Consider the following 11,863-nt stretch of genomic DNA (forward strand, 5'->3'; position numbering starts at 1 on the left):
ACTACGCAGAAAAAAGAGCACCTACCTAGCAAAAGGGAGTATTTGAGAGGTAGAAAGCTGTGCTCACTGAGTTTTGATAAAAAAAATAAATCAAAACTGAGGTTTACAGTGCCACAGCTATTGTACAGTGTTTTTTGCAGTGATCAGAAAAAAAATTCTGTCACTGCGGTGGGGCGGGCTGAACGCAAGTGCAGGCGAACGATCAGGCCTGATCGGGCAAACACTGCGTTTTTTTTTGTGGATCCTAGTGACCCTAATAGATCTGACTGCGATCAGTAATGATCACTTACAGATACTATATAGTACCAATGTTGATTAGCGACAGTGATGACGCTAATTAGTGACTGTGGTGCAGTGGGCTGAGCACTAACTGACACTTACAAAGGGGCCTAAAAAAGTGACAGTTTTCACTGTTTTTAGATCACTTGGATAGTGACAGGGGGGTGGTGGCGAGTGGGGAATCGGAGGCAATCAGAAACAATCACAGGACAATCAAAGGCAATCACAGGGCAATCGCAGGCCAATCACAGGGCACTCAATTCCCGGGACAATCAAAGTCAATCACAGGGCAATCAAACCAATCACGACACAATCAAAGCCGATCACAGGCCAATCAAAGCAAATCACAGGCCAATCACAGGCCAATCACAGGGCAATCAAACCAATCACGACACAATCAAAGCCGATCACAGGCCAATCACAGGGCAATCAAAGCCGATCACGGGACAATCAAAGCCGATCACGGGACAATCAAAGCCGATCACGGGACAATCAAAGACGATCACAGGCCAATCAAAGGGCAATCACGGGACAATCAAAAAAAATCACGGGACAATCAAATACAATTACAGCACAATAAAATTGAATGTCAGCACAATGAAATTGAATGTCAGCACAATCAAATACAATTGCAGCACAATCAAATACAATGCACTGGGAAGGTGATTGGGGGGGGGGGGCTGAGGGCGATCTAAGGGTGTGGGGGGTTGATTAGGTGCCCGCACGGGGCAGACTGGGTCCTGATCTGGTGGGTGGCAGACACAGGGGGTGACGATAGGAGATCAGTGAGGGATTACAGGGGAGAATAGATGTAAACAATGCACTGGGGAGGTTATCAGGAGGGGGGGGTCTGAGGGCAATCTGAGGGTCTGGGTGGGTGATCAGGTGCCCCCAAGGGACAGTTTAGGGTCTGCGCTGATGGGTGGTGGTGACAAGGGGTGATAGACAGGTGATAGATGGGTGATAGACAGGTGATCAGTGGGTAAGACAGCTATATAGCTGTATACAGCATACAGGGGGGTGGTCTGGGAGAGGGTCTGGGGGGGATCTGAGGGTAGGGGGGGTGATCAGGGGACCCTAGGAGGCAGTTAGGGACCTAACCTAGGGGATAGCGTCCCTAGATAGTGACAGGGAGTGATTGATGGGTTTTTAGGTGGGTGGTGGGGTGCAGATGCTGGTGTGCTGGGGTGGTCAGGGGGGGTTCTGAGGGCTGGGGTGGGCGATCGGGTGGTCTGTGTGGGGCAAAGAGTGTTTGTGTGCACTTAGCTGCAAGGCTGCCGTCCTCTCTGATGGTCGCACGACGAGTGACCATCAGCGGAGGAGGCAGCCAGTATAATACACTTTGTTACAATAACAAAGTGTATTATACTCCTCTGATTGGCCGGATCGCCGCATTTGAAACCCGCCGGCGCTGCTAATTGGCCGGCGGGTTTCCGTGCAGAGTGGGCGGAGCCTATTGCCGGCGGCGATCGCGTCATTGATGACGCGATCGCCGCATAGCCACCGCTGATGCCGCCCCCGCCGATGGGCGTATTGCGGTCGTTTGGGCCCGGTCTTTGCCGCCGCCCATCGGCTGGGGGCGGTCCTCAAGTGGTTAAAGGGGACCTGTACTTTGTAAAATTATGTAAAATAAACACATGATGTACCTGCAAATGAATATTACATACTAACCTCACCCTCAGTTCCTCTCAGAAGCTCACCATTTGCTTCTTACAGTGATCCCTTCCAGCTCTGATAATATTTTGTCAGAACTGAAATATGCCAGTTACTGTTAGTTATATATCAGCAGCTGTCAGTTACAACTGAATGTGCAAGGTAATCTCCACGTTTCCATATCGCTCATGTGGGTGATATTACAGTGTAACAGTGTGCTGACCAGGAAGCTGTTATAGGGTAATGGCCATTTTTAAAATGGAGGATGGAGAATTGCATTGATCATAGAGGACAAACAGGACGCAGGAGAGGAGAAAGAGATTGAGGAGTAGATTACACAGGAGATGAGTATGACCTGTGTACGGTGATTTTGACTTTTTATGTTCAGTTCAGGTTCTCTTTAACTCACAGACTAGAGGTAAAATTAGCAAGTTCTTGTCATAGGACTCTTCCTGACTTTAACAGCACCCCCTGCCAGGTTCAGTAACCATCAATCCACACACCATACAATTTTTTAAAATATCTGTTCAATTTAAGAATTGCGATCAATTATTCTGACTGATTGTAACATTCCAAAAATATGACCAATGTACCACACACACGTATGTTCAATTTTTCCCCAATTATGATAAAAATAATTGGAAACTCTGAGAAAATTGCTAGGGTGTGTATATTAATAAATTGACAATCCAACACACACCATACAATGTTTAGAAAGATTGAAGAAAAATATCTGGCATTCCCGATCGATAAAAATTGAAGAAACCGGGAAATCCGATCGGATTTTTCAGTCGAATGAAAAAAAAAAAGCTTTCGATTTTTTCGGGAGATCCGATCGTTTTTATCGAATTACCATAAAATCGGATCATTTTATTGTATCGTGTGTGGCCACCTTTATGCTGGATCCACACCATACAATTTTTTGGCAGATTTACCTGCCAGATCAATTATTTCCAGCATGTCCGATTTGAGAATTGATCGATTGTTTTGAGCGATTTTGTGATTGATTTCCATAAAAACAGATAGAAATCGATCAGAAAATCACTCAAAAAATCGATCGAAGCACAGATCGGACATGCTGCAAATAATCGATCGGGCAGGTAAATCTGCCAAAAAATTGTATGGTGTGGATCCAGCATCAGACTTTTTGCTGCCTGAGGCACACTTGTTTCCACAAACGCAAACTCGGGGGGCTGCAGCATTCTATAGATTTCTGAGGCGTTTCTGCCTCAATCTCAATGTAAAGTATAGGAAAGTGGAAAACCGCTCTGAAAAACGCCAGATCAGAGCGGTTTTCCAGGCGTTTGTGTTACAGAAGCTGTTCAGTAGCAGCTTTACTGTAACAATATATGACATCTGCCACACAAACACGCTCCAAAAACCGCTCGGCATGTCTGGAAAACCTCTCTATGCCTAGAAACGCTCTGAAATCAGCTCCAAAAACCTCTAGCGTTTTGCGGATCTGCTAGAGGTTTTAGTGTGCACTGGGCCTACATCATTTATACATAATTATTGTAAAAATTAAGCACTTTTTTATTACATTATTTTCACTTGAGTGCCTCTGTAAAGGAATGAAAAATGTATAATTTATGTATTTCCCCCAGAGTAAAATGCATGGCAAATGACTTTTCTCCTATGTTGCTGTCACTTACAGTAGGTACTAAAAATCTGACAGGTTTTGTTTGGACTAGCCCATCTCCTTATGGGGGATTCTCAGTATTTCCTATATTCTGTACAAAAGCACTCGCTGGAAAGGATCGATACCAAGAAGTCAGGAAGCTTCTCTGCTTGCTGCACACTATTCTGGAAGCTGGACTGAGCCACTGCCATCCAGTAAGTCCTTTTGAATATAAAGAACTAAGTGAGAACCTCCATGAAGAGATGGACTAGTCCAAAACCTGTCACATCAGATTTCTACTACCTACTATTAGTGACAGGAACATGGGAAAAAATCATTTTAGTGCATTTTACGTCAGGAGAAATGTACTTTTCTACACAATTTTTCGCGATAGTGGTCCCTGAAGGCCGCATCACACCTCAGAAATCAGCCTTTATATGACCCTGCGCCGTGATGCAGCAGCAGGGTCATGTGTACAGTGCCGCCCCCTGGGCAGGAAGTATGTCACTGGGATTTCCGACGGGCCGCGCAGGTGCATCGCCCCGCGCTCCCGTCTACACTGACTGCATCGCCCATCGTCTGCATTATCCATGCGGCAGGCACAGATCATGCAGTAACGCGCTACAGCCTTTGCGTCAGCATTGCGGTGATTTGAATACTACCGGCGCGATGCGTCACATGGTGTGAACTGTGCGAGACTCCACAGACTTCCATGACCCTTGCTGCTGGGAAAAGTTATGTAGTGCAACGCAGTGTGCAAGGGGCCTTAAACAATGCACATTGCCTGGCTATCTTGCTGATCTTCTGCCTCTAATACGTTTAGCCATAGCCCCTGAACAAGCATGCACAAAATCAGGTGACTGGATTAGCTGCATGCTTGTTTGAGGTGTGTGATTCAGACACTACTGCAGCCAAAGAGATCAGCAGGACAGCCAGGACACTGGTATTGTTTAACAGGAAATAAATATGGCAGCCTCCATATCCCTCTCACTTCAGTTGTCCTTTAGCAACAGAGGTTATGGTGTGGCGAGGGTTGTGGCGAATGTCCATGTGCACAGGCCCTAAACCCTCCTGACTCTGTCCAAATCAAAGTGAAATGCTTTGCCCTGTTTGCTGGCTATATTAGCTGCAGATGTTAGTAAGCCAGGCCCGCTAGGCATTGATCTGCTGTCTGTGTTGTGCCGCCCGTGTCAGTGAGGTCATGGCTCCGACACACAGCGCTCCGGTGAGTCATGGGTTAAGTGTCATTAATACTGTGTGACGCTGGCGGGTGTGGCCTGGTATATTATTGTGGATAAACAGGAACTGAACTGTCACCCAGTCCTCTCCCCGCCCTCCTGGTGGCTTCAGAGTCGCAGATAAATATTGTGGCATGCTTAGGGAAAAAGGAGACTGCGTGAACCAATGAAAGTGAAGTTTATTTTAGGCCCAGATTATTGTGATGTCTGATGTAAGCTTCTCATTTGTATAGAGGCGTCCTTGTCTTACACGTTTACCGCATCAGCCTCCAGATCACACATCAAACACTTTACCGAGCCGGCTAGTCAAACAAGCACCAAACACTTTACCGAGAGTGAGCCGGGAAGTCCCACATCAAACACCAAACACTGTACCGAGAGTGAGCCGGCAAGTCCCACATCAAACACCAAACACTTTACCGAGGACGAGCTGACAAGTTCCACTTCAAACACCAAACGCTTTACCGAGAGTGAGCCGGGAAGTCCCACATCAAACACCAAACACTTTACCGAGAGTGAGCCGGCAGGTCCCACATCAAACACCAAACGCTTTACCGAGAGTGAGCCGGCAGGTCCCACATCGAACACCAAACGCTTTACCGAGAGTGAGCCGGGAAGTCCCACATCAAACACCAAACACTTTACCGAGAGTGAGCCGGCAGGTCCCACATCAAACACCAAACACTTTACCGAGAGTGAGCCGGCAGGTCCCACATCGAACACCAAACACTTTACCGAGGACGAGCTGACAAGTTCCACTTCAAACACCAAACGCTTTACCGAGAGTAAGCCGGGAAGTCCCACATCAAACACCAAACACTTTACCGAGGGTGAGCCGGGAAGTCCCACATCAAACACCACACACTTTACCGAGGGTGAGCCGGCAAGTCCCACATCAAACACCAAACACTTTACCGAGAGTGAGCCGGCAAGTCCCACATCAAACACCAAACACTTTACCGAGAGTGAGCCGGCAAGTCCCACATCAAACACCACACACTTTACCGAGAGTGAGCCGGCAGGTCCCACATCAAACACCAAACACTTTACCGAGAGTGAGCCGGCAAGTCCCACATCAAACACCACACACTTTACCGAGAGTGAGCCGGCAGGTCCCACATCAAACACCAAACACTTTACCGAGGGTGAGCCGGCAAGTCCCACATCAAACACCAAACACTTTACCGAGAGTGAGCCGGCAGGTCCCACATCAAACACCAAACACTTTACTGAGGGTGAGCCGGCAAATCCCACATCAAACACCAAACACTTTACCGAGAGTGAGCCGGCAGGTCCCACATCAAACACCAAACACTTTACCGAGAGTGAGCCGGCAAGTCCCACATCAAACACCAAACACTTTACTGAGGGTGAGCCGGCAAGTCCCACATCAAACACCACACACTTTACCGAGGGTGAGCCGGCAAGTCCCACATCAAACACCAAACACTTTACTGAGGGTGAGCCGGGAAGTCCCACATCAAACACCACACACTTTACCGAGAGTGAGCCGGCAAGTCCCACATCAAACACCAAACACTTTACCGAGAGTGAGCCGGCAAGTCCCACATCAAACACCAAACACTTTACCGAGAGTGAGCCGGCAGGTCCCACATCAAACACCAAACACTGTACCGAGAGTGAGCCGGCAAGTCTCACATCAAACACCAAACACTTTACCGAGAGTGAGCCGGCAGGTCCCACATCAAACACCACACACTTTACCGAGAGTGAGCCGGCAAGTCCCACATCAAACACCAAACACTTTACCGAGAGTGAGCCGGCAGGTCCCACATCAAACACCACACACTTTACCGAGAGTGAGCCGGAAGGTCCCACATCAAACACCAAACACTTTACCGAGAGTGAGCCGGCAAGTCCCACATCAAACACCAAACACTTTACCGAGAGTGAGCCGGCAGGTCCCACATCAAACACCAAACACTTTACGGAGGGTGAGCCGGCAGGTCCCACATCAAACACCAAACACTTTACGGAGGGTGAGCCGGCAGGTCCCACATCAAACACCAAACACTTTACCGAGAGTGAGCCGGCAAGTCTCACATCAAACACCAAACACTTTACCGAGAGTGAGCCGGCAAGTCCCACATCAAACACCACACACTTTAGCGAGGGTGAGCCGGCAAGTCCCACACCAAACACCAAACACTTTACCGAGAGTGAGCCGGCAGGTCCCACATCAAACACCAAACACTTTACCGAGAGTGAGCCGGCAAGTCCCACATCAAACACCAAACACTTTACCGAGAGTGAGCCAGCAGGTCCCACATCAAACACCAAACACTGTACCGAGAGTGAGCCGGCAAGTCTCACATCAAACACCAAACACTTTACCGAGAGTGAGCCGGCAAGTCACACATCAAACACCAAACACTTTACCGAGAGTGAGCCGGCAAGTCCCACATCAAACACCACACACTTTACCGAGAGTGAGCCGGCAAGTCCCACATCAAACACCACACACTTTACCGAGAGTGAGCCGGCAAGTCCCACATCAAACACCAAACACTTTACCGAGAGTGAGCCGGCAAGTCCCACATCAACCACCACACACTTTACCGAGGGTGAGCCGGCAAATCCCACATCAAACACCAAACACTTTACCGAGGGTGAGCCGGCAGGTCCCACATCAAACACCAAACACTTTACCGAGAGTGAGCCGGCAGGTCCCACATCAAACACCAAACACTTTACTGAGGGTGAGCCGGCAAGTCCCACATCAAACACCACACACTTTACCGAGGGTGAGCCGGCAAGTCCCACATCAAACACCAAACACTTTACTGAGGGTGAGCCGGGAAGTCCCACATCAAACACCACACACTTTACCGAGAGTGAGCCGGCAAGTCCCACATCAAACACCAAACACTTTACCGAGAGTGAGCCGGCAAGTCCCACATCAAACACCAAACACTTTACTGAGGGTGAGCCGGCAAGTCCCACATCAAACACCAAACACTTTACCGAGAGTGAGCCGGCAGGTCCCACATCAAACACCAAACACTGTACCGAGAGTGAGCCGGCAAGTCTCACATCAAACACCAAACACTTTACCGAGAGTGAGCCGGCAAGTCCCACATCAAACACCAAACACTTTACCGAGAGTGAGCCGGCAAGTCCCACATCAAACACCAAACACTTTACCGAGAGTGAGCCGGCAAGTCCCACATCAAACACCAAACACTTTACCGAGAGTGAGCCGGCAGGTCCCACATCAAACACCACACACTTTACCGAGAGTGAGCCGGAAGGTCCCACATCAAACACCAAACACTTTACCGAGAGTGAGCCGGCAAGTCCCACATCAAACACCAAACACTTTACCGAGAGTGAGCCGGCAGGTCCCACATCAAACACCAAACACTTTACTGAGGGTGAGCCGGCAGGTCCCACATCAAACACCAAGCACTTTACCGAGGGTGAGCCGGCAGGTCCCACATCAAACACCAAACACTTTACCGAGAGTGAGCCGGCAGGTCCCACATCAAACACCAAACACTTCACTGAGGGTGAGCCGGCAAGTCCCACATCAAACACCACACACTTTACCGAGGGTGAGCCGGCAAGTCCCACATCAAACACCAAACACTTTACTGAGGGTGAGCCGGGAAGTCCCACATCAAACACCACACACTTTACCGAGAGTGAGCCGGCAAGTCCCACATCAAACACCAAACACTTTACCGAGAGTGAGCCGGCAAGTCCCACATCAAACACCAAACACTTTACCGAGAGTGAGCCGGCAGGTCCCACATCAAACACCAAACACTGTACCGAGAGTGAGCCGGCAAGTCTCACATCAAACACCAAACACTTTACCGAGAGTGAGCCGGCAAGTCACACATCAAACACCACACACTTTACCGAGAGTGAGCCGGCAAGTCCCACATCAAACACCACACACTTTACCGAGAGTGAGCCGGCAAGTCCCACATCAAACACCAAACACTTTACCGAGAGTGAGCCGGCAAGTCCCACATCAACCACCACACACTTTACTGAGAGTGAGCCGGCAGGTCCCACATCAAACACCACACACTTTACCGAGAGTGAGCCGGCAAGTCCCACATCAAACACCAAACACTTTACCGAGAGTGAGCCGGCAGGTCCCACATCAAACACCACACACTTTACCGAGAGTGAGCCGGAAGGTCCCACATCAAACACCAAACACTTTACCGAGAGTGAGCCGGCAAGTCCCACATCAAACACCACACACTTTACCAAGAGTGAGCCGGCAAGTCCCACATCAAACACCAAACACTTTACCGAGAGTGAGCCGGGAAGTCCCACATCAAACACCAAACACTTTACCGAGAGTGAGTCGGCAGGTCCCACATCAAACACCAAACACTTTACTGAGGGTGAGCCGGCAAGTCCCACATCAAACACCAAACACTTTACCGAGGGTGAGCCGGCAAGTCCCACATCAAACACCAAACACTTTACCGAGGGTGAGCCGGCAAGTCCCACATCAAACACCACACACTTTACCGAGAGTGAGCCGGGAAGTCCCACATCAAACACCACACACTTTACCAAGAGTGAGCCGGCAAGTCCCACATCAAACACCAAACACTTTACCGAGAGTGAGCCGGGAAGTCCCACATCAAACACCAAACACTTTACCGAGAGTGAGCCGGCAAGTCCCACATCAAACACCAAACACTTTACCGAGAGTGAGCCGGCAGGTCCCACATCAAACACCAAACACTTTACCGAGAGTGAGCCGGCAGGTCCCACATCAAACACCAAACACTTTACCGAGAGTGAGCCGGCAGGTCCCACATCAAACACCAAACACTGTACCGAGAGTGAGCCAGCAAGTCTCACATCAAACACCACACACTTTACCAAGAGTGAGCCGGCAAGTCCCACATCAAACACCAAACACATTACCGAGGGTGAGCCGGCAAGTCCCACATCAAACACCAAACACATTACCGAGGGTGAGCCGGCAAGTCCCACTTCAAACATCAAACACTTTACCGAGGGTGAGCCGGCGAGTCCCACATCAAACACCACACACTTTACCGAGGGTGAGCCGGGAAGTCACACATCAAACACCAAACACTTTACCGAGGACGAGCTGACAAGTCCCACTTCAAACACCAAACACTTTACCGAGAGTGAGCCGGGAAGTCCCACATCAAACACCAAACACTTTACCGAGAGTGAGCCGGGAAGTCCCACATCAAACACCAAACACTTTACCGAGAGTGAGCCGGGAAGTCCCACATCAAACACCAAACGCTTTAATGATTACAGGGGATTAGCCAGGACTGGTTAGCTCCTTCTGTTGTCCATTAGACTGTCCATGATAACCCTAAGAGAAAGAATTGTAAACTTGAAGTTTATGGCAGAGCTCCTGCTAGATCTTGGAGGTGAATTGGACCCAACAGTCAGAACCAATGTCTTCAGGAACTCCACGAGTTCTCACAATTACCCCAATGACAGTCTCGGCAGTTTCGCTGGTGGAAGGGGGGTTAGGCAGAGCAATGAAATGAGCCATTTTGGAGAAGCCATCGACTACAACCAGGATAGAGTTGGCCCCTTCAGATTCTGTAACTCCACAGTGAAATCCATGGACAGCATAGTACAAGGAAGTGCAGGACAGATGCAATAAACTGTCCATTACAATTATAGATTGGCCATTTCTTGGTCAAGAGCAAACACGCGGAATCAGCAGGGATCAATTACTTCTTCCCTCACTGTACATACGACAGACGGCATCTGGAAGATCGGTTAAAATAAATCCACAAAAGAATAAGGTTTCTCTGGCCTGTGTAGGTCTGAGTCTCCGGGCTGTGTATGATGCGTGTAAATTAGAATGGGATGAACAGCTCCTTCCAGTATATACCGCCATTTCTCCAGAGGTGCGTTAACAGCCAAAACTTCTCAGTTTCCCATATCGTAATTTCTCTCCAAAAAGGCATTTTACAAGAGAAAAAGCCACTGGGTTTAGGAGGGCATAACACACGACTTGCCGAGAGAGGATAGCCCCTATAGCAACCTCAGAAGCATCCACTTCTTATGGCCCATACTCACGGGCTACTTTTGTGGCCTGACGCTAGCACACGGGAGCGTGTGCGCAACAGGTCGGCGACAGCTCGTCGCCAGGTCCCTCCGCATACACACGGGAAGAGGGATTAGTGCAGCGACGGAAGCTGTCGCCGACGTTTCTCCCCCTCGCCGGAAGCGCCGTGGATTGTCTATTGGTTGGTGTCGCTAGTCCGCATACACACGCAGACTAGCGACAGTTGCGGCGAAGTTGCAGCGGCAACTGTCGCCATGCGATTGACCGCCGCCAATCGCCTAGCGACAGCAGCGACGAGCGACGGTTCGGGGTTCGCGCCTCATACTCAGGGGAGACCTGTCGCCACAACACGCTCGTGCCACGTGGTTGCGGCGACAATTCTAGCCCGTGAGTATGGGCCATAAGACTGATGTCTCTTGCGTGTGGTCCGGAGAGAATCCGAAGACATAACAAAAAAGTTGTTTAGGTGAGACCTTTAATGACTAACTGTACAAGATTTCTTTGCAAGCTTTCAAAACGCAAAGTTTCTTCTTCAGGAACGTTTCAGAACTGGATCAGAACCATCCAGAACCATCCAGTTCTGAAACATTCCTGAAGAAAAAACGTTTTTGTTATGTCTTCGGATTCAGAATATAAGCAGAAGTTAACACAAACTTTTCCAAAGTGGGTTTGTGGGTCCAAGAAAGGGGTTAATGAACCTTGGTGAAATCTGTGATGAGTAAGAGAGTGGAGGAAACATTTTTAATACATTTCCTATAAAAGTTGTTGAACCACTGCACTCCCTTTCTGCCAACAGGAGGTGGCCACTCAAGAATTGCCAAAACCATCGGTGGGTCCATGGCAATATGGTGGAGGATGTCACCAGCCCGATGAATTAGTTGCTGGGCCGCTCAAAAGTTTACATGTAATTATGGCACCAGAAAATTTGGGCACAGGATGAAGCCGAAAAACATCTCACGCTGCTCCTGCAAAAGTCCCGACGGCGTTAATTACTATTCTCCAATCAGGCCGCCATGG

At 49.2% G+C, this 11,863-nt stretch overlaps 1 protein-coding gene across 1 annotated transcript; it reads left to right on the plus strand.

Annotated features, from left to right (window-relative positions):
* The first annotated feature begins 3,007 nt into the window (after nt 1-3,007).
* On the plus strand, nt 3,008-10,099 carry LOC137527511 (uncharacterized). Its single transcript, XM_068248029.1, has 2 exons — nt 3,008-3,032; nt 5,022-10,099. Exons 1-2 carry the CDS (start codon nt 3,008-3,010, stop codon nt 10,097-10,099), a joined length of 5,103 nt encoding a protein of 1,700 aa, XP_068104130.1.
* Nucleotides 10,100-11,863: the final 1,764 nt, after the last annotated feature.

This window comes from Hyperolius riggenbachi, chromosome 8 (assembly GCF_040937935.1).
Source record: "Hyperolius riggenbachi isolate aHypRig1 chromosome 8, aHypRig1.pri, whole genome shotgun sequence".
Classification (NCBI taxonomy): Eukaryota; Metazoa; Chordata; class Amphibia; order Anura; family Hyperoliidae; genus Hyperolius; species Hyperolius riggenbachi.

Bases quoted from the DNA above. Each gene is read 5' to 3' on its own strand.
- LOC137527511 (XM_068248029.1), top strand. From the start codon at position 3,008: ATGCTGCAAATAATCGATCGGGCAG. The intron at 3,033-5,021 runs GTAAATCTGCCA...TCATTTGTATAG, and splicing joins GCAAATAATCGATCGGGCAG to AGGCGTCCTTGTCTTACACG.